The sequence below is a fragment of the Prunus avium genome, chromosome 1 (genome assembly GCF_965620075.1).
Source record: "Prunus avium chromosome 1, drPruAviu1.hap1.1, whole genome shotgun sequence".
NCBI classification, from domain to species: Eukaryota; Viridiplantae; Streptophyta; class Magnoliopsida; order Rosales; family Rosaceae; genus Prunus; species Prunus avium.
In genome coordinates, this window is record NC_142284.1 from 58,813,987 (window position 1) to 58,834,676 (window position 20,690).

The window sequence follows — 20,690 nt, forward strand, 5'->3', positions numbered from 1 at the left end:
AGTGGTTTTAAGTGATTTTATGATGCTTCTTCCCTTAAATAATTTGGGCATTCCCCGAATTACTACCACATTTTTTGTTTTAAAAGTTTGAGAATGTATATGAAATTGCATCTGCGCAAACCACCAACCATACACCAGTTGAGAGTGGACCCAGCATCAGAGGCCCATCCACGTGGCACGATTACAACACTCGGTGGGAAGATCACAGCTCAGCAGAGCCAAATAGGCAGTTTGGTCATTTCCAGAGCACTTGGCAAAAAACTCAAAACCCAAACTTTTGACCCAAAAAATAAAAATAAAAAAACCAAAAACTTGTCCGCGGGACACCGACTTGCTTCCTTCGGTGTCTCCGCCACCAGTTCCCTCTCCTTCTCTTTTCTGGTCCCTTTCTCTCCGCCCAAATTCCTTACATCTCCCATCGCAAAACGCCGTCGTTTCTACAATGGCGGCGATTTCGAATCTTGCCGGTTGTAGTCACGGCGGCAGCTCAGTCAATTTTGGAGAGAGGAGGTTAACGTTTCGATCAACTCCCGCATTGAAGACTCGGATTTCTTGGCCCTCCAAGGTACTTTCCACATTCATATGACTTGAGTTTCAGTACATTTATATGTATATATATTATGATTGTATATTTCATCTCAATTATGTAAATATATATATATACATAAGTATTGTTAGACTTCCCACTTGAACAATGCTACTTTGCCAGACTGTCAATTTGAACAATTGATTGAGCGGATGGTTGTTTCCCAAGTTTCAAGTGTTGCAATTTTTTTATATAAATTTTTTGTGTTTTAATCAGAAAAATTGGATCACATTAAAAACAATTTCAAGCAATGAAGGATTTTTTACTTTGAGCTAGTTTTGGTGTGGACATTCTAGTAATCTTAAGACTTGTCTATATATAAGACCGAAATCTGGTTTAATGGTCGCTTTTTTTTTTTTTTTTAAACTCCTTTACCCTCTTCTTGTTGTAGAATCCATTAGCTGTTGGTCACTTGGGCAAGGGACATAAGAATTCTGGTGTTCGTATGGCATTAGTTGATGAGAAGCTGGCTAGAAGCGGAGCTTTGCCCAAGCCTTCTGACATCCTGGTATCTAGAACTGCTTGTTTCACACAATGAATTCAAATAAGTAGTAAATATTGGTCCTTTTTCGAATGTAGGTTATGTTAGTCTGAACTTTCAGATTACTTCAGAGAACTTTTACCTAATTAACAGTATTTTTTTTTTTTTGGAGCAGGCATTTGATCTTGTTCAAGGAGCACTTGTAAGCCTTTGTATTCCGTAATCTCCTCATAATATGATATGTAGTGAGTTATGATTGAGAACTTGATGCCACTGTTGTTTGAGATTATAAAAATTGGAGTTTGACATTTTGAGGAATAGTTATCAGTGAAGAATTGCATTTTCAGAAAAAATTGGATGTTATAAAAAAGGGAAGTTTTTTAAAATAAAAAATAAAAAAATTCAAACATGAGCCATGAAAGATTGGCTTGTAAGCACAGGAGTAATTTCTGGGGTCTGAACCTCAGCTCTTTTGGAAAGTTTCTTATCCGATTAAATTTATCTTTCCGTTTCACAGCAATGCGCAATGTAGTTTACAGAGGAAATGACATCCCCTCATTCTCCTTGGCAATTTAAATTTTAAAATTACACATCACAGTAATCTATTCTATCATGCTGCATCCTTAAGTTTTCAAATTTATTTAAACTTACATAGTAACCAATAAGAGTCTACCTTTTTCAATTTTAAAAAACAACTAAAAGTTAAGGAGCAATCTCACATGCACTAGGGCTTGTCAGGGAATATAAGAAGTCATGACGAGGACATGGGAAATAGCTTATTTTTCTCAGTATTACTTCAGTGGGCAATGGGCATAATCACATAACTGAATAGTTCCAGTGTGCAGGTAAAATGGAGTTCGGTTTCGGACAGGTCATTACCTGAGCCTCCAACAGCTGTTTTTCTGCATGGTATTCTAGGGTGTAGGAAGAACTGGGGTACGTAGGTTCTTTTCACTTGCTAATACCTCCACACTTCTTCAAAATTAGAAGAGAATGATGGGAGGAACATTTTGGATTCATCTTGGTTACTGGTCAATGCCTTGAAATTGTGAATCTTGTGCATTTTTCTACTCCTTGAAATTGTGAATCTTGGATTCATTTTGGATTCATCTTTGCTTTCTTCTATTGTTCTCCAGTAAAAGCTCCCCTTTTTGTACTCTTCCATAGCCTATTTCTTGAATGTTTCTTTTCCATGCCAGATCTCTATGTTATTAGCAACAAAGGGGTGATAGTGGGATTTTCTATTTGTTTCCTGCACATAAATAGTTTGGGAGTCATTACGTAATTTCTGATATTGCAGGAACCTTTACGAGGAGATTGGCACAAGAATTTCCGACATGGCAGGTATCATCCTTTTGCGTTTGTACTTTCACTTAGATTGAATGGAACATGTTTTATTTGATAAAGCTCATAAAATTTAATTTTCTTACAAAAGTTCTGTTCACAACACTCTGGGATGTTTCCTGTGCAGTATTTTGACCAGTTGATTAACCTAAGTGATGTTAATGATTAAACCATTATGCATTTAATTTTATGTGTATTATTAGTGGTCCCCTAAATCCATTGTGATTCTCTAACGACCCAAAAAAAAAAAAAAAGCACCTGGCTTATTTTTCGAATATTCCAACTCTTAGCTTTTATTTCAGTTGTTTTCTGGTCCCTGTGATAGTTAAAGTCCACCTAAAATCCGAGAGCCAAACCCTTAATCAGAAGCTGTAAAATGGCAATTCTACAGCTCAAAGTATACAGTCCTAATGCTAAGCCCTAAACCATTCTAAACCCTACACTATCAAGTCTCCATAACTCCTAATAATCGTTTAAAAAAAATTTATTTAAGAACAATATTGTAATTTTCTCTTTTGTTTAAAAGCCAAGGGAGATTCACTATTATACCCAATATAGGAGCCCAAATTATAAAAAAAACCCTATATGAAATGGACTTTAGAAACACACCCAAAGCCCATTTACAACATAACAAAAAGGCTTTTAACTTCTTTTAAATTACGAAACTGCCATTGATTTTTTAATACAGACCCAACCCCAAAACCTCATAAAAAAGCCCAAAACACTCAATAGGGCATCAAAGTAATTTAATAATCAAAATTAAATTCAATAGGGCCAGCTATTATTTTTTGGGTTTTTTTTTGGATTTGTTTATAGAAATTAAATGGTGTAGGGTTTATTTATAGTTTTAGTGCTAAGAATGGGTACATGACTAAATATCTCAAAAAAGAAAACCAAAATCCTACTAGTTTTACCAGTGATTCTTTAAGCGTATTTGCTGTTTCATCTATTGTCATTTTCATTATTTCTGCTTGTAAAGCAGGTTTTTAGCTATATTGCACATGGCATTTTGGTATTTGGACATGGTGAGAATCTTACTTGTTCCTCTTTTGTTTGTTGGCAAAGTTTCTGTTAGTGGACCTGCGGTGTCATGGTGATTCAGCATCAATTAAGAAAAGGGGACCCCATACTGTTTCTTCCACTGCTCTTGATGTCTTAAAACTGGTACATGTTTCCTGAGTACCTACCATTATTTTTGAAGAACAAGTTTGTCCCCATGGTCAACATTAAATATATTTTTCTATTTTGAAGTTTCATTTATGGTTGTGAATTAACTTGAACCAAAATTTCAAAGCCTTCATTTGTGATTCTTATGCCTGTATTTCTGTATCATACATACTTGCACACAACTTTATAATTTTAACATGGCTTGCACGAATAGTGTTGTATACACAGCATTTGAACACCTCCAATGTATGTTTGTATATTCCTGTCTTGGACCTTCCCATGCTTGAGACACTATTTATGTCTTCTGTAATTTTGTTTCTTCTTCCTGTCTAGGTTCGACAGCTTAGATTAACACCTCGGGTTTTAGTTGGCCACAGTTTTGGAGGGAAAGGTAACTTTGGTTAATTTGGCACGTTGCATACCTTTGCTGAGAGTGCTAGTACAACAGTAAATCTACACCCGCTTAAAATGGATCTGATTCGTAATAAGCTTTCTAATTGTCATGTAGTTGCCTTGAGCATGGCAGAGCAAGCTGCAAAGCCTCTTGCGCGACCAGTCAGGGTATGTAATGGCAATATTGAATATATCGTGGAATGTGTGTGTGTGTGGACATTATCCTTCTCTTCCTCTTACCAGTTGATTGTTTTAGGTTTGGGTTCTAGATGCTACACCTGGAAAAATTCGTCCTAGTGGGGATGGGGAAGACCATCCAGAAGAATTAATATCTGTCCTAAGCACACTGCCACAAGAGGTGAATCCATAATCAAATGTTGTTTCCTTTTTTCTTAATATTTTTGGTGCCTGTTAGAGTCAGTCCTTTTATTTTATTTATTTTTGAGAGGATTCCTTTATGATTTATGATCTTTTGTATGCTTTCTCAGCCTTTTTTTCTACTCTTTCCTCTCTCCATTTAGAATTCTAACTCTAATTTATATAAGTCAACTTGTTATCAGATCATTGTAAATCGATCTGTTGCTCTTTCTTTGGGTCCTAATGAACTAAAGCTACATATTTTGTCAACATTTTATTGTAGAAAGAGAGGGGAAGGTAAAGGTGGTGTGCACCTCCCCTAGTTTTCCAAAACCCAAATATTGTTTCAATCTCACTGTGTATGTTGTAGAGACAATTGTTAATGTGTATCATGCCAAACCTCATTTGTTGAAAAAATGCTTCTATCTTCATTTCTTTCTTTCTGTGTATGATTTTAATTCTACTAATTTTTCTTCTAAGCAGATTTCCTCAAAGCGGGATGTTGTGGATGTTCTAGTTCGAAAAGGGTTCTCCAAAGATGTGGCACAGGTATGTCGAACTGTGAGACATGCTTGAATGTACTAATTTGAAGTTTGGGCTCTGAAACTTGTATGTATTGATCATTTTGTTTTTTCACCCACAGCGAATTATCGTAACGTGTTGGCTGTTTTGTCATTGCCTCATGTTTCTTTATTGATAGCGCCAATCTAATTTTCATGCTTAGTAGTTGTGCATTTTTTAGTGTTCCGCTGTCTTTAGCTCATTAATTTTGCTGACTTTGGGGAAAAAGATGTTGCTGATCCCATCTAATTCCACTTTTCTCTGTCTCTGCCTCCCAGTGCTTTAGCTCTATCATTTTTCATGTTTAATACAAGATTGTTCACTTGTGCCTTGTGGTACACTTGATTTACTTATTTTCTTTGTTTTTTCTTTCTTCTTTCATGCTTTTGCTGCCTTGAGGATTTTATACTATGTTGTTATATGTTGTTTCATGTGCAGTGGGTGGTTACTAATCTTCGACCAACCGGTCCTCTTGGTTCATCACCATCAACCTTCTCATGGGTGTTCGATCTCAAGGGAATTTCTGAAATGTATAAATCTTATGAAGAGACAAATTTATGGTAATCAGTTCATTTCCTTATTTTCGTGGATTCTTGTCATATGTCACGTGGTAGTCAATACCTAGCTGCTAAATATCTGTTTAGTCGTCATAAATACCACCTACTTGTGCAGCAGAGTCTGCACTGGTGATATTCTGCCATGAGTGTTACATTCGGGTTTTGGTTGAAAAATCAATTATGGATGTACACCAAACTGCATACTTTTCAATCAATATTCAAATATTGAAAGAAAAAAAGGAAATATTCATTCTGAAATTGAATGTACTTCATCTTTTTTTCCAATATTTTGAATGTCAAGTTTGCAACTGGCCCTTATTTGATTTGGATCATTGAAGGAAAATTGTTGAAGATGTGCCTCGAGGTGTCCACGTGAACTTTTTGAAAGCAGAAAGGAGCTTGCACAGATGGGCTCTAGAAGATCTCCAGAGGATTCATGCTGCTGAGGAGCTTGCTGCTGAAGAGGCAGGTGGTGTTGAAATGCATGTCCTTGAGGATGCAGGCCACTGGGTATGTTGGTTTTACTGTTTGAAGTTAATCCACTAGGGAACGAAATTTGTAACACGTGTCTCTGTATGCCGTGCATGCATATATAAGATATTGATCACAAGAGTCAGTATTGGATGCCAATCCATTTTTGGGGTTTCTTATGTGATATTTGGGTTTATTAGGCTGGTGTATGTACGGGTATGGGGTTTAGGATTTTAGAATTTAGGGTTTGTACAGGGCTACATTGGTGTTACTATCATCCAGGAGTGACAATTAGATTGGCGCAATGCCACTGAGTTACAAAGGGACAGCTACGTTGGTCAAACGGTCACTAAGTTTCATTTGGCAGAATTGGCAGGGAGCTTTTATTACAAAAAGTATAGCTGAATGCTTATGGAAATAAAAATATGCATGAGGGAGCCATAATTAAATGCCTCGAACAAAATAGATATAATTTCTATTCGAAACTTAAACAAAATTAGTCACTCTCTTAATCAATTGAAATGTCAAATTGTTCCAGTTCATTAAAGAACTGAGAGACTCTGCTTGAGGGATAATATTAATTACACATTATTTGTAGCACATTCACACAGCTGCTCATGTTCATTCTTCCATTTTCAGGTCCATGCAGACAATCCAGATGGGCTCTTTAGGATTCTTTCCTCTTCTTTCCAGTGAGTCAAAACTTGAGGCAGCTTTAGCATGGTCTTACTTGATCAGTTCAGACATAGCAGCATTCTACTGACGGATCACTACACGTTGTTTCCATATATAGTCGTTAAAAGAAAAGTGTGTCTCCATTAAATGATTGTATACATCTGTTTGTTTCACATTGATTCTTGTATATCATCGCTCCTCTTTTCTTTTTCTTCCTACCTGGTCCTCCGTCCCCTGTTGTCGCGGTTCACAATCAGTAGTGGGAGGAGGGTTTATGTAATTTCAACTTCTTTAGAATTGGAACCAAACTGAAAAGTTGGAAGTTCTTTGGATTGGCTAAATGTAAGTTTGTATCTAAAACAGGTAACTCTTGAGTATAAATCATTACAGAAGACTAGTATTTTTTTTTCTTTATCTTACAAACTTCTGTTTCTATACCAAAACAAGTTTTGCACATTCTGGAATTATTGTCAAGCAAGAATTCTAATGACCGTGTGCCGTACCATATTTCTAAGGCCAAATTACATTTTTGATCCGTCATTTCGGTTACGGTCATTTAATTTTGGTAATTCTAGTAACGGAGTTTTGTTTAGGGAGCAAGTACATAGCACGCCAAGCTTATATATTTTATTCCTTTCAATTTGGTACAAATTTTCAAAATAAGCTGGCACTGTATATCTGTTTAAGCTTTTAAGTAGACAGACTATACAATAAGAACTGATATTTAATGATGAAAAACATGTGTTTGTCGTGTTTAATAGGTCATGTATTTAAGAGTATTAATAATTAAACACAAATTCAAAACACTAATCCACAAAAAGCATAGTTGGATCAATAGTAAATACCACTTTGGTTGAATAATTGGTTGACCTGAACTTAGCATATGCAGCATTTAGTCATTGACCAATTGGTTGACCTGAACTTAGCATATACAGCATTTAGTCATTGACCAATTGGTTGACCTGAACTTAGCATACTTGCTTTCCCATCAACTTCCCATGATTTCAAACAGTTTGCAATTCTCATTAAGTGGGCGACAGCTCAAAAAAATTGGTAAGGATTAATATTGTCATGTGCACAATCTCTACACTTTTAAAAAAAAATAATAATTTCTAAAACACTATTAAAGAAAGATCAATCGACATGAGTATCAATCAGTGTTCACATATAAAGTATACATTGACACTTTCTGAGTACGTAGTAGGACGGAAAAATGGGTCAAGGGATTACAATGGCCAACCCTAATGAGAAAGGAGAAATATTGAAACAAGGAAGCAAACAAGTTCAACGTTTGTGAAACAAGATTGTACTTTTTTTGGGTAACATGTGGTTTTCCACACCAATATGTACACTACATACGTTGTTTTTGCCAACCAACTAAACTCTATGCATCCCCAAAAGCCAAATTCAACACTTGTTCCATGGGTCCCTAGTCAAAACTCTACTTCTTCTTCTTCCTAACAAGTGCCAACTATTTCAATCAATGCAAGATTCAAATTCCTGCAAGCGGCATTGATGGACTTTTTACCAACAGCCAGAAAACGTTGACACAACCAACTCTGAAAAGGTGTTTTTTGTCTACTTGTAGAAATTATTGAGATCGACTTGTTCAAGGGGAGTTCTTAAAATCAAGGCGTTTCCGACATGGTCAACCAGATAATGTAGGCATTTAATGTGACAAGGGAGGCATAGAATTGGTCGAACAAAAAATAAAACATTTTTCAACTCCTTTAACCTTACCTGATAAATGTTATGGGATTCACGATTGTTAAGGGAGTTGAAAATAAAAAGTTGACAAATTTATAGGTATGGTTAAGACTAGGCTTAATGATTGTTTTACCCCTATAATGAACACTCGGTCTCACTTTATACCCTGAAAATGAAATTTTCTCACTTAACCCCCTGAATCTCTAAAATTTCATGAAAATTTCTCACTTTACCACTTCCGTCCATTCTGTCCACAAAATCGTTAAGTTTGCCTCTCTCTCCCTCTTACCCTCACTCTCTTTGCCTCTATCTTCTCTCCCCAACCCAACCTAACCCTCCCTAGAATTACATAACCCCGACCCTAATTTTGTTTGATAGTCTCAATCCACTAGATTCAAGTAAGCTTTTGTATTGAAATTGAAGGAAAGGGAAGAGGAAAGTGGGGTGGTGATAGGGGGAAGGCGAGTAAGGTGGTGGGGCTGGGCTGGGTGCTTTGGGGATGGGGTGACTAGAAAGGGAAGAGGGGAAAGATGGAGGTGAAGGCTGGTGAGCTGATGGGACGGGAAGTAAGGGAAGAAGGGTTTGTTAACCATAAAAAATTTCAAAATATTAAAAATTTATTTATTTTATATATTAAATTTAGATTTTAAAGTTTTTAATATCTAAAATTATTAAAATACTCATGCCACGTCAACACACTTAACGATTTTGTGGACGGAAATGGTAAAGTGAGAAATTTTCATGAATTTTTAGAGATTCATGGGGTTATGTGAGAAAATGTCAGTTTCAGGAGGTAAAGTAAGACCGAACGTCCATTCCAAGGGCAAAATAGTAATTACAATGATGTTATTAATCTTTAATAATAAAAAATTATATCATGTTGCCAACGAGGTGTAGCCTAGTGAAAAAAACATTGACTTGCAAACTAATGGTCTTAGATTCGAACTCCATGACACCTTGGTATAGTGTGTATGTGAAAAACCCAACACCTTTTATAATTTAGACTATTGTTTAAAAAAATATTTTATGTGGTGTTGTAAACTTATTTGTTTACTTATTTATTTATTTATAAATGACATGACCGCTGTGTGCAGGACCACCATATAAGTATGAGGATATTACGACTGGCATATGCTGTTATGCAAGGATGATGCACAACATGATGTTATGAAGTGGTCGCCTCATATAACAGTAAAGTTTAGTTAGGATTTTTCTTATTTAATGTCAAAATTTGAAAGGATTTAAAGTCAAAATTCTGCTATGCTTGCGTAAAAAAGAGTCAATTCTTTTTTTTTTATTTATATAAACGATATTTTAATTTAATTTAATTTAATTAATTTAAATTACTACTTGGACAGCATGTCTGCAAAGAATCACCTCTTCACAAACGTGAATTTTTCTTTGACTAAAAAGTTGAGGCATGCTAAGACCCCGACTTTACTATTTATATTAATGGCACCCTCTATGACTATCACTTTTTCAAGTTTTTAAAAAGAAAAAACAAAGATAAATGATAAAATAATTTATGCTTTCGTAGTTTTCCTCATTGTTTAGAAGTCACAAAGGATTGATGAGCCCTAATCTCAGCGTGGCATGCATTGATTGAACAATTGGTTGACCTGAACTAGCATATATATATTAAGCTTTTCTTGGTTTCGCATCAAATTCTCATACCTGCCCTAATTTACAAGCAGTTCATCTTTATTCCTTGCAATTCTCATTAAGTGGGCGACAGCTTAAAACAATTAGTTTAAGGATAAATATTGTCATGCGCACAATCTTTAATTTTTAATTTATTTCTAAGACACTGCTAAAAGAAAGGTCAATATGGACATCGGTATTTATGTCCGCAATATACTGCACGACACTCCTTTCCTTTAATATATTGGGCGTGAAAAGTCCAATTCAAACTCTATTTGCGGGGCACAAATACCCATCTCTGTTAATACCGAAAGTATACATGACATTTGAAACATCGTATCTGAAATAGAAATCCCAACAAGACTCGTCCAAAAGTATAGTACTACTAGTGGCAAGGAAAAATGGGTCAAGAGATTACAATGGCCAAACCTAATGTGAAAGGAGAAACATTGAGACAAGAAATCAAGCAAAATTTGAAGTTCTAACGTTGTGTTTCACAAAACTAAAACAAGATTCTACTTTTTTTTGGGTGACATCCATTTTTCCACGCCAATGTACACTGCATGCATTGATTTAGTCAACCAACTAAACTCTTATATATACATCCCCAAAAGCCAAATTCAACTCCCCTTCCATGGGTCCTTAGTCAAAAGTTCAAAACTGTATTTGTCTTCTTCTTTCTAATAAGTGCCTAGTATTTCAATCAATGCAAGATTCGAACAGCCAGAAAATTTTGACAGGTTGGATCCAAGCGCAAGAGAGATCCATTTGTAGTCATCATCACCAGCATAGTGGCCCTTTGATCTGATTTTAGTAAATAAAAATTTTCATAAAAGAGTAGATTTGATGTTCTTAAAAGATTCAAGGTTTTTTTTCTTCATATGGAATTTTATGGAATAACAAAATTGGAATGTGTGCAAGAGTTGAAGGATGATAAAAATAAATAAAAATGAAACTCGGATATAAAATAAGAGAATATTGTGCTTAAAAACCCTAATTATTTATAATAATAAAAAATAATAAGTAAGCACATGATTGAATTTGTGTGGTATTGGTCTTTTGCTGTGTCAGCCTCCTTCTTGATGACCCGTTCTTCGGGCACAGCTAATTTTCTTGTCTTCGACTACGTTTCATCTAGAGCACCGACGTGGTAAAATGTCGATGACGTCATTGCTTAGGTAAGCACTTAAAAAAAACAACCCCCTAGCTTACGCGCCCAACTGTCAACCTCCAAATCAAACTCTCCATTTCTAAAATCCCCATGACGTGGGTTTTTCTCTGCCTTCCAAATTTCTTATACCCCCTTGATGTTTTCTGACGTGGCTTTCCACTCTCGACTTCAAACTTGGGTTTTCTGTATTGCCTCTTTGGTGGGACTTCAAATTCCGTAAACACGTGTTTTTCTGTAGACAATAAGATAGAGACTTGAGAAGAATCTTTGGATGTTCAGTGTGTGAGATTTCCCAACTTCCTCAACTTGGACATGTTGTTTTGAGTTGAAACATATATTATTCCTAAAATATTCTAAAAATATACGGGGAATAATTAGGCTATTATATAAAAATTTAAAATAATTTATTCAATTTTTTTTATTTACAGTTTTTTTTTTTTCAAATAGAATGTGCAAAATACATATAAAATACGCAAATAATATGTATATTATTGCAAAATATTCGAAAAACGGTTATTATTAATACATTTTTGTTATAATTTTCTTTTAGGTATTTATTAAATGCTACGTTTGCCTTGCACTCAACTTGCTTAAGATTTTTTCCTCCCCACTTGGAAACCACACCGCCCAATCTATAATTTTGGATGGTGAAACCACGTCTTACTTTGACCATTGAAAATTTTGACCTTCACCTGTACGTCTGACTTTCTCTCTGTTCAACCTATTTAAACACTTCTTCCCACTGCTTTTTTCTTCATCCACAAAAAACAGTCACCACCACGTTTTCAAAATCGTTTTTGCAAACAGACAGGCTTAAGATCATCATGAGTTACAGTTCAGAAGAAAGCAGCAGCAGCCCGGGCACTGGACAAAGGAAGTTCAAGGGGGTGCGCCAAAGAAAATGGGGCAAGTGGGTGTCTGAAATCCGAGTCCCGGGGACGCAAGACCGGCTCTGGTTAGGCTCTTTCTCATCCCCGGAGGCGGCTGCGGTGGCCCGGGACATTGCGTATTATTGCCTACGTAGGCCGTCGACATTGGAAGGGCTTAACTTTCCCTTGGTGTTGCCGTCTTCAGTTCATGCTGATATGTCGCCGAGGTCTATACAGAAGGCAGCTTCGGATGCTGGCATGGCAGTTGATGCTCAGTTCGTGGCTAACAGGTCACCGCAGGCAGGTGGCGGGCAGAGCAACAATGGAAGTCATGGGGTTGAGAGTGAGGTTTGGGAAGACATGGGAGAGAGTTCTAGGTCCAACTGGGGAGGGCATATGGGATTTGGCAATGGCTGTGAGGATTTGAGCATCTCCATTGAAGATTATGATCTCTAAGTCTGGTTTTGGGTTTTGTCATATGTATTAGAGATTAATTTAGCATGAAGCTCTTAGATTTTAAGTTTGATTTCCTCCTCTCTAATTTCACTTGTATAAAGTCTATGCTCAAAGTTCGATTTCCCGCTCTCTAATATCTCTTGTATAAAGTCTATGCTCAGGACATGGGGTGATGATGATTTCACGGAAAGCTAGTTTTGAAATTAACTCAAGGCTTTGACCAAAAAAAGAAGTTTTTACCAATGGCATGGGCAAAGGCACGTGCCTTTATTATGATTTGGAACAACTTTAACACTTCAGCTAGATATTTAATAGATATACTTTGTTATTTTTTTTTTTGTCGGAATATTTCTTATAGTAAATAGTAAATTTTAAGAGTCAGGTTTTAATTATGCAGATTGAATATATGTGATTAGAAATATATATATATATATATAATATTTTTTTATTTAAATGTCTACATGTTATTGTCATATGGATGCCATTATAAATAAAGAGAAAATCAGAGAGGAATAATCGAAAATAGACGGCATCTTAATGGAAGCATAGAAGAAGTACATAACCAGAATGAATTATCAGATAGTACGAACGACAATTAGGATGGAATATGGTGAACCTTTTAAATATCGAAGTCAAGAAAAGCCTGAACCTTAATAAGATGGACTAGCTGACCTGATTATGAGGCTTTTTGACCTCGTCAATCAATCTCTCCAACCAAATTAAATAATCAATACAAGGTGGATTTTCACTTCGATCAGCAACTAAAGGCCCATACGTGTGGCAACCATAAGCGTACCCAGCCTTGAGGCATTCATGAAAACAATAAAATCTAGCCTCATTATGGAAGACTTTCATAAATCTCAAGTGTATATTGAAGGAAGTTGAGGTTTCATTTTAAAAAAATCAATTGATAATAGGGGAGTAGTCCAACTCCTTATAAATCCGTGTAAGGTTTTTTAACTTTCTAATGTGGGACATTTTTACCTTCATATTCTCATACGCCCTCTTGTGTGGTTAATTTTAAAGCCTAACATGTGGACAACATATATTGGATGACGTGTAGCACGTGTGACTATTGGGCTTCCACACGTGGACAAACCTAGTCTGATACCATGAAGTAAGTTGAGGTTCCACCCCAAAATCAATTGGCAATAAGGGGAGTAGCCCAACTCCTTATAAGCCCTTGCAAGGTTCTCTAACTTTCCAATGTAGGACATTTTCACATTCACATTCTCACACATATACTAATATATGGAATCACAAGAATGGAATCTATTTATACCATTTAAGATGATTATATGCCTACAAAATTGAGCGGACAATGGGTTACAAGACTACATTTGGGTGGGCTATTAAGCTTTCATGGGATGAATAACATTAAATACATGTAATATATTGTAATTTTTAAAAAGGCTACATGGGCTAGAGCCCATGGTGGCCCACTACCTAGTTTTGCTAGTAGTTCCAGCTGGTACCATGACACGAATGGCATGTAACGACCCGTCTCGAATTTTAACGTACTTATTGATGCTACAAAACACACATGCCCAGGACTAAAAAAGATTCCATTGTAGAGGGTCTACTTACCGTACATAGGTTGAGCATCTCTTGATTGTCTTAGGCTCATTATCTTCAATCTCTAAAGATTCACACAACTTTCTTCTCTTCCAGGATTCGTTGTGCTTGCTTTGCTCCATTTTCAATTAGAATCACTTGATGGCTAATTTGAAATTCCTAATTTCACTTTAGTTCTCCTTTTTTTTAATTGAATTCGCGAGAGTTAATGTCTCTGATTACCACTAGATGTTAGTTGGATTAGTTTAGGCCTTTGGTATGCTCCCAAATGGGTCCTAGGTTCAAGTCCCCATTATACCCGTGTGTGTTTCAATTAGAATCACTTGATGGCTAATTTGAAATTCCTAATTTCACTTTAGTTCTCCTTTTTTTTATAAATTGAATTCGCGAGAGTTAATGTCTTTGATTACCACTAGGTGTTAGTTGGATTGGTCTAGGCCTTTGGTATGCTCCCAAGTGGGTCCTAGGTTCAAGTCCCATTATACCCGTGTGTGTAAGTCCCCTCCCCCCCCCCCCCCAAAAAAGGCCTTTGAATAAAGGTGGTTTTCACTTTGCCAAGTGACCATCTCAGATTAGTGGGAAATTGGCCACCTGAAATGAAAGGACTAAAATACTCATGCAACGTCATTAATTATGACGGAATTTAGAACGTAGTTGACGACATGGGGCAAAGTGAACCATATAACCTTGGTCAAAAGGACAATATGAGTCACTTTGAGTTTGAGGGAAGAAGATTGAGATATGACTATTGCCATCCACATAAAGAGGGAAAAAAAAAGAAGCCAAAGCAAGAAGCATCTTTTGCAGCAGAAAGAGTTAGAGATTGATTGAAATTTTTGGGGCTTCATAGTTTTTGGTCATTTTGGAGCTTTATAGTTTGATCCGCAATAGTATGACTTTATTTTATCTTCTTTTTCCTTTTCTTTTAAGTTTTTTTTTTAAATTTCTATTTTGTGAAAATGAAGTCTACTCCAAAAAGAAAAACAAAAGTGTTTGACTTTAAGAAAACAAATGAGTATTAGATTAATTTGAATGAAAGATGTATACGTTGACATGCTATATCTGTATCAGTTAATAATTTCTATAATTTAACAGGTGTGAGAAAATTGATTGACAATAAAATTTAATATGAATTTGAGGACCAAAATAAAATTCCAATATAAGTTAAAGGACTATTTCGATAAAGAAAACCCTTTTACAAAAGTTTTCTATATCCAACATCTCCAACTGACCAAACTAAGGTTAAGTTGAAAATAATTAGCTGTAAAGTAAATCAGCTCTATGTTTGGTAAACAATATTTTTAAAGTGCTGTTAGTACAAAAAGTAGTGTCAAAACCGTTTGGTAAATTTTAATATAAAATTGTTGTAACTGTGAATAATGACTAAAATAGATAGGATCTTAAAAGTGCTATGTACTAATCATGTGGTGGTAGTTGTAGTGGTAGTGATGGAGTGAAGGTGGTGGTGGTGATGAATGTGGAGTTGGTTGTTGTGGTAGTGGTAGTGGTGGTGGTGGGGATGGCGGTTGTGGAGGTGGTGGTGGTGGTGGTGGTGGTGTTGGTTGTGGAGTTGGTTGTGGAGGTGGTGGTGGATGTGGAGGTTTTGGAGGAGGAGGAGGTGGTGGTTGTGGATGAGGAGGAGGAGGTGGTGGTGGTGGATAAGGTGGAGGAGGTGGTGGTGGCAGTGGTGGTGGTTGTGGAGGTAGTGAATGTGGTGGTGCAAGTGGTGGAGTTGGATGTGGAAGTAGAGGTGGTGTCATTTTTTAAAATGAATGATGGTATTTTGGGAATTAAAAAAATTCATTAAAGATTCATCTTAGCTTCTTTTGAAAGCAGATTTGAAAAGTAACCCAGAGCCTGTTTTTAAAAGCTGCTATCAAAAGGCCACTACTTTTAAAATAATCGGAATATTTTATTTTTATCAAACACCTTAAAAAAAGGAATCCCAAACGGGCCTAAATAGTAATAAGAAATTGAAATCTAAAGTATACAGGTGTCATCAGAATGGAGGTACATTTCATAAAACAGCAATTGTAGCGGTACAGCAATTCATGCAGGAAAATCCAAAACTTCTTCCATCCGTCAACCCAAGAGCTTGCCACCAACACGTGTGCTCACACCTCTCATTCCATTTAATCGATTGTGGTGTTCATCATCATCATCATCTGCCACTGCGGCACTGCTCTCTCTCTTGATCTTATCTCTTCCTTCATATTAGTTTGGATTATCATCACCAGTTACAAAAGCAAAGCCCTTCTCTTGCATTCATTTGTTGTAGTTAATAGGTTAGAGCTGTTTGGGTGTGGTTTTTGAGGCTTTTTTGGGGAACCAACCAAACAATGGATTTGTTGAACTCGGTGCTGAATTGGGTTGTGCCACCGGCAAGTTTAGTGATGATGGCGTTCGCTTGGCCAGCATTGACCTTCATCTCTGGTTGTGAGTGGCTTTACAATACGTTCAACAGTGAACCTATGGAAGATAAAGTGGTTATAATTACAGGAGCTTCTTCTGGCATTGGGGAGGTAAGTCTCTCTCTCTCTGCCCTCCAACTTTTCTAATTTTGTGTTTTTTTTTTCATTAATCTGGATAATTTTCTAACATTTTTCAAACTGTTATTTATTTGTATATTTAATTTTCTAATTTTATTGCTTGTGAGTGGGATCATTGTATATTGATAATTTTTGCAGTTGAATATATATAACAAGAGTTGGCCACTATTTTTCAAAGCCAACCCAACCTAATTCTTAGCCCAAAGTTAAATGGGCCACTAGGTGAGTCCTAGAAAAAGTTGGCCAAGCTTGGTTCCATTTCATTTAGAGAGTTTTTAAAATTAAGTACTTGAATTTTTCAGTCTAAAAAAAACAAACTTGAATTGTTTAGATTAAAGTTATAATTAGTTACCCCAACTCGGTGTAGCCGAGTGGAAAAAGCAAACCAGTGTTCTCAGGTTTGAACCTCATGACATCTTTGTAGTGTGAGAAACCCCCCTCTTGTAGTTTAGACTATTTCTTCTACGAAAAAATAGAGAGTTATAAATAGTTATTCAATTGGCCAAGGTCCTACAGACTGGCCCCATCCTGGTCTGTGGTAAAAAGTTGATACAATCCATTCTTTAGCCAATTTAGTTATCCTAGGTTTTGTGATAGTAGCTCAAGTGGTAAAAAATATTTACACTCACACACATGAGGTTTTACGTTCTATTTCCTCTCCCCTCCCCCAATATTACTTGTATCATATGAATGTGGTTTTGTTTTAAGAATTACAAAGTTTTAAATCTACGCACTAGATCACAGATTTTGGTAGTTTGATAATAGTGGTTATAACTTCTAAGTGCATGATGCCTATGATTGCAGCAAATTGCATATGAATATGCAAAGAGGAGGGCAAAGCTTGTATTAGTAGCAAGAAGAGAGAACAGACTGCGCCTGATCAGTGAGAATGCAAGGCATATGGGTGCAAAGCATGTCATGATTGTAGCTGCAGATGTTGTCAAGGAAGAGGAATGTAGGCGATTCGTTAATGAAACCATAAACTTCTATGGTCGAGGTACTCAAATTTTTTGGACCTAAGTTTGGTAATTGAAAAAAGCCATATTTCTTACAACCAAAAGTTTTATTCTTGCAATCACAGTAGCAAATTATTATAGATATTCTTGGGTGATATGTACAGTATACAGTGTCAATGCCATAGTATGGAAATAATGATGAATTGAAAACACAGAGGTGGTATAGATTCATAAGCATGAAAACTAATGACTGCATCGTTTCGATAACATTACACAACATTTCAGCACATTTATCTCATTAGCTCACCCACAAACTTCTTATCACACCCAGAACAGCTCATTAGTATACGCCCTCAAAGAGAATGAAGTTAACGGCTAAGATCAATACATTAGCCATCTGCTATTTCTGTAACAGAATTGCATCTTTGAGTTTTCTAGAATAGTCTCTCAATTGTACATGATACTATCTACACAAAATTCAATGAGGAGCCTTTCCTCCCTCTTTCTTTTTCTGTCTATTTCTCTCTGTATTGCTTTTCTGCATAAAATTTAAGCTGTAATTTAGTACAGTACGTTTGTGTATCACATGGACCTACAACTAAGGAAGTTACTGTCACGAATTCCACTAAGATAGAATCAGTTATGGAGCCTTATGGGATACCTGTAATTCACACTTAATTAATTTTGTGGTGCACTAGGGATTGTATATCACATTTGTATATCCAAAGACAGCAACTGTATAGATATACTTCTGGCTATCCAACGTCTATTGGTAAATCTTATGTGTTAAGCACAAGGTAAACGCAGTTGCTTCAATAGCAGTTGTGGTTTTCTAGCAGCCATGGCTGCTGCAACTGCTGCACTATATAATACAGCAGCTGATCATCACTAGCAAGATAAACTACTCTACTGAGCATGATTAATTCAAGGATCAGTTGTCTCGGTTAAGTTAGATAGGAATAGGATTGGATTGAATTGTTGGAAACTGCAAATATAATATTGCATAGTTCAGCTTGTGAAACAAATGCACTCACAGTCTTCTTGGCAGTCACTTTTGTCTCTTTCAATCTTTATAATCAAGTTATAAATTTCTCAGAAAGGTCTAGTGCATTCATGCATGTCTGTTCTGAAAGTAAAAGTCATCCAGGTAGAATCGCGTTTAAAAAAAATATCATCATTTTTCTGTTTCAACCCTTCAAATTTGTGTCCAATTTTGCAGTGGATCATCTGGTGAACACCGTAAGTTTAGGACATACGTTCTACTTTGAGGAAGTTACAGACACCACTGTCTTTCCCCATTTGTTGGTAAGGATTGCAAAACTGAATGCACAGAACTCCACAAATTTGTGCTAAAATTTTAATACAAATTGTTTATTTTATAGCGGTTTTGATTGTCTTTATTGCTCTCAGGATATAAACTTCTGGGGGAATGTTTATCCAACATATGTTGCTCTTCCTCACCTACGTCAAACCAATGGAAAGATAATTGTTAATGCATCAGTTGAGAGCTGGTTACCTCTGCCGAGAATGAGTTTGTATGCAGTGAGTATGCATTAATAAATCAGGCATTGCATGTTATTGTGGGAAAGTTGAATAAGTTATTTTCCACATATTGCTAGAGATATGATTATTGAGTCACAAATATCAAACATCGTATTCACTGTCAAATTAGAATAAATAAAAAAGTGCACGTGTCATACGTACTATAGTAACCCATCAAATGCTCTGTGAAACTAATTTAGTGTCCTTTTGTGTTGTGCTTTGAATGATCACTAGGCGGCAAAGGCAGCTCTGGTAAACTTTTATGAGACACTCAGATTAGAAGTAGACCATGAGATAGGGATAACAATTGCAACTCACGGATGGATAGGGAGTGAAATGACAAGAGGCAAGTTCATGGTAGAGGAGGGTGCCGAAATGCAATGGAAAGAAGAAAGGGAGGTAAGCTGTTAGTTTATGGCTTTGATATTTCATGATGTTGGCCTAATGAATTACACACCCTTAAATTGGACTAGCTAGTTTTAATTCCAGGAGCAGACCTGCTAATTAAAGAAACAGTAGTTTTACTATGGTATCATGTATGATGATAGATATATTTGTATTGACGTAGGTAAATGTGACCGGTGGGCCTGTGGAGGATTTTGCAAGATTGATTGTAGCTGGGGCTTGTCGAGGAGATGCGTATGTTAAGTATCCGAGCTGGTATGACATCTTCCTGCTTTACCGGGTGTTTGCACCAAAGGTTCTCAATTGGACGTTCCGCCTGATTCTTCCAACACATGGCGGAAGGAGGACTTCCCTTGTTGGCACTGGAAGGCCTATTTCAGAAGGGTATGGAAGGCCTTTGTTGGAAGGCACGCCTCCGAGGAAACTTCCCAGCACATTCGCCCCCCAGCAGCTTAAAATGGAATGAAATTCATAACCTTTCAGGGAAGATAGCCATGTTGTTAGCCTCTCTCTGGATATTCAGTTTGTTCAACTTGTGTTCTTTAGCCGTCATGGAGATTTTAGAGAGTAGGAACAAAGTTATTGAATTCAGTAGTTCATGTAATAAACTCTTTCGATCAGCTTAATAAATTCCATAAAGAGCATATCTGATCTTACGACTGATATGAATAGAGTGCTTTCAGCATGTTCTCTTCGTTTTTCAATAATTCTCCTGCTCAGTTGAAGGATGTGACAGAGTAGTCGTTTGTTTTCTGTTTTCTCATTTCTGATAGTAGACGAGAGAGTGCTATATGTTTGCTTAATTGTTCTCTTGTATCAAAAGTATGTTTGCTTAAAAAGAATTCCTTTGTAATGCTTTACATATTTTCTTTTATTACAACTTTTTTTTTTTTGAGGAATAGACTTTCATTAATCAAACAAATGTCAATACAAAGACTTCCAGCATGGATAGAAGTGGCCTCTTTAAAACCTCCCTAAAGAAAACCCAATGGGACAAAACTCTAGAGGAGGAAAAAGAGTGCCACACACGCCAACTTACAACTGAAAACTTAACCAGAAATATTGGTCTCAGACCTATCGTCATACACAGCATCCATGAGCCACAAAGGGCCCTCATCCAACCAGCACGACAAACTTTGATCCCGGAGACTGAAGCGAGCAATGCGATGAGCAGCCTTGTTTGCATGGCGAGAGATATGTGAAACAGAGACTATCACATGATTAGTA

General features: G+C 36.5%; 3 protein-coding genes across 3 annotated transcripts; all 3 read left to right on the plus strand.

The window, feature by feature from the left end:
- The first annotated feature begins 263 nt into the window (after window positions 1–263).
- Window positions 264–7,006, plus strand: LOC110755982 (alpha/beta-Hydrolases superfamily protein). Its single transcript, XM_021957329.2, has 13 exons — window positions 264–565; window positions 978–1,094; window positions 1,243–1,269; window positions 1,913–2,003; window positions 2,368–2,411; window positions 3,477–3,575; window positions 3,912–3,969; window positions 4,087–4,139; window positions 4,228–4,329; window positions 4,812–4,877; window positions 5,328–5,449; window positions 5,785–5,956; window positions 6,557–7,006. Exons 1-13 carry the CDS (start codon window positions 443–445, stop codon window positions 6,611–6,613), a joined length of 1,131 nt encoding a protein of 376 aa, XP_021813021.2. The 5' UTR covers window positions 264–442; the 3' UTR covers window positions 6,614–7,006.
- A 4,873-nt stretch (window positions 7,007–11,879) lies between these two features.
- Window positions 11,880–12,570, plus strand: LOC110756005 (ethylene-responsive transcription factor ERF020-like). Its single transcript, XM_021957373.2, has one exon. The coding sequence runs from the start codon at window positions 11,936–11,938 to the stop codon at window positions 12,434–12,436; it is 501 nt and encodes a 166-aa protein (XP_021813065.1). The 5' UTR covers window positions 11,880–11,935; the 3' UTR covers window positions 12,437–12,570.
- Window positions 12,571–16,172: 3,602 nt separating this feature from the next.
- HSD5 (hydroxysteroid dehydrogenase 5) lies at window positions 16,173–20,126 on the plus strand. Its single transcript, XM_021957379.2, has 6 exons — window positions 16,173–16,533; window positions 17,365–17,557; window positions 18,736–18,821; window positions 18,927–19,058; window positions 19,293–19,457; window positions 19,627–20,126. Exons 1-6 carry the CDS (start codon window positions 16,351–16,353, stop codon window positions 19,927–19,929), a joined length of 1,062 nt encoding a protein of 353 aa, XP_021813071.2. The 5' UTR covers window positions 16,173–16,350; the 3' UTR covers window positions 19,930–20,126.
- Window positions 20,127–20,690: the final 564 nt, after the last annotated feature.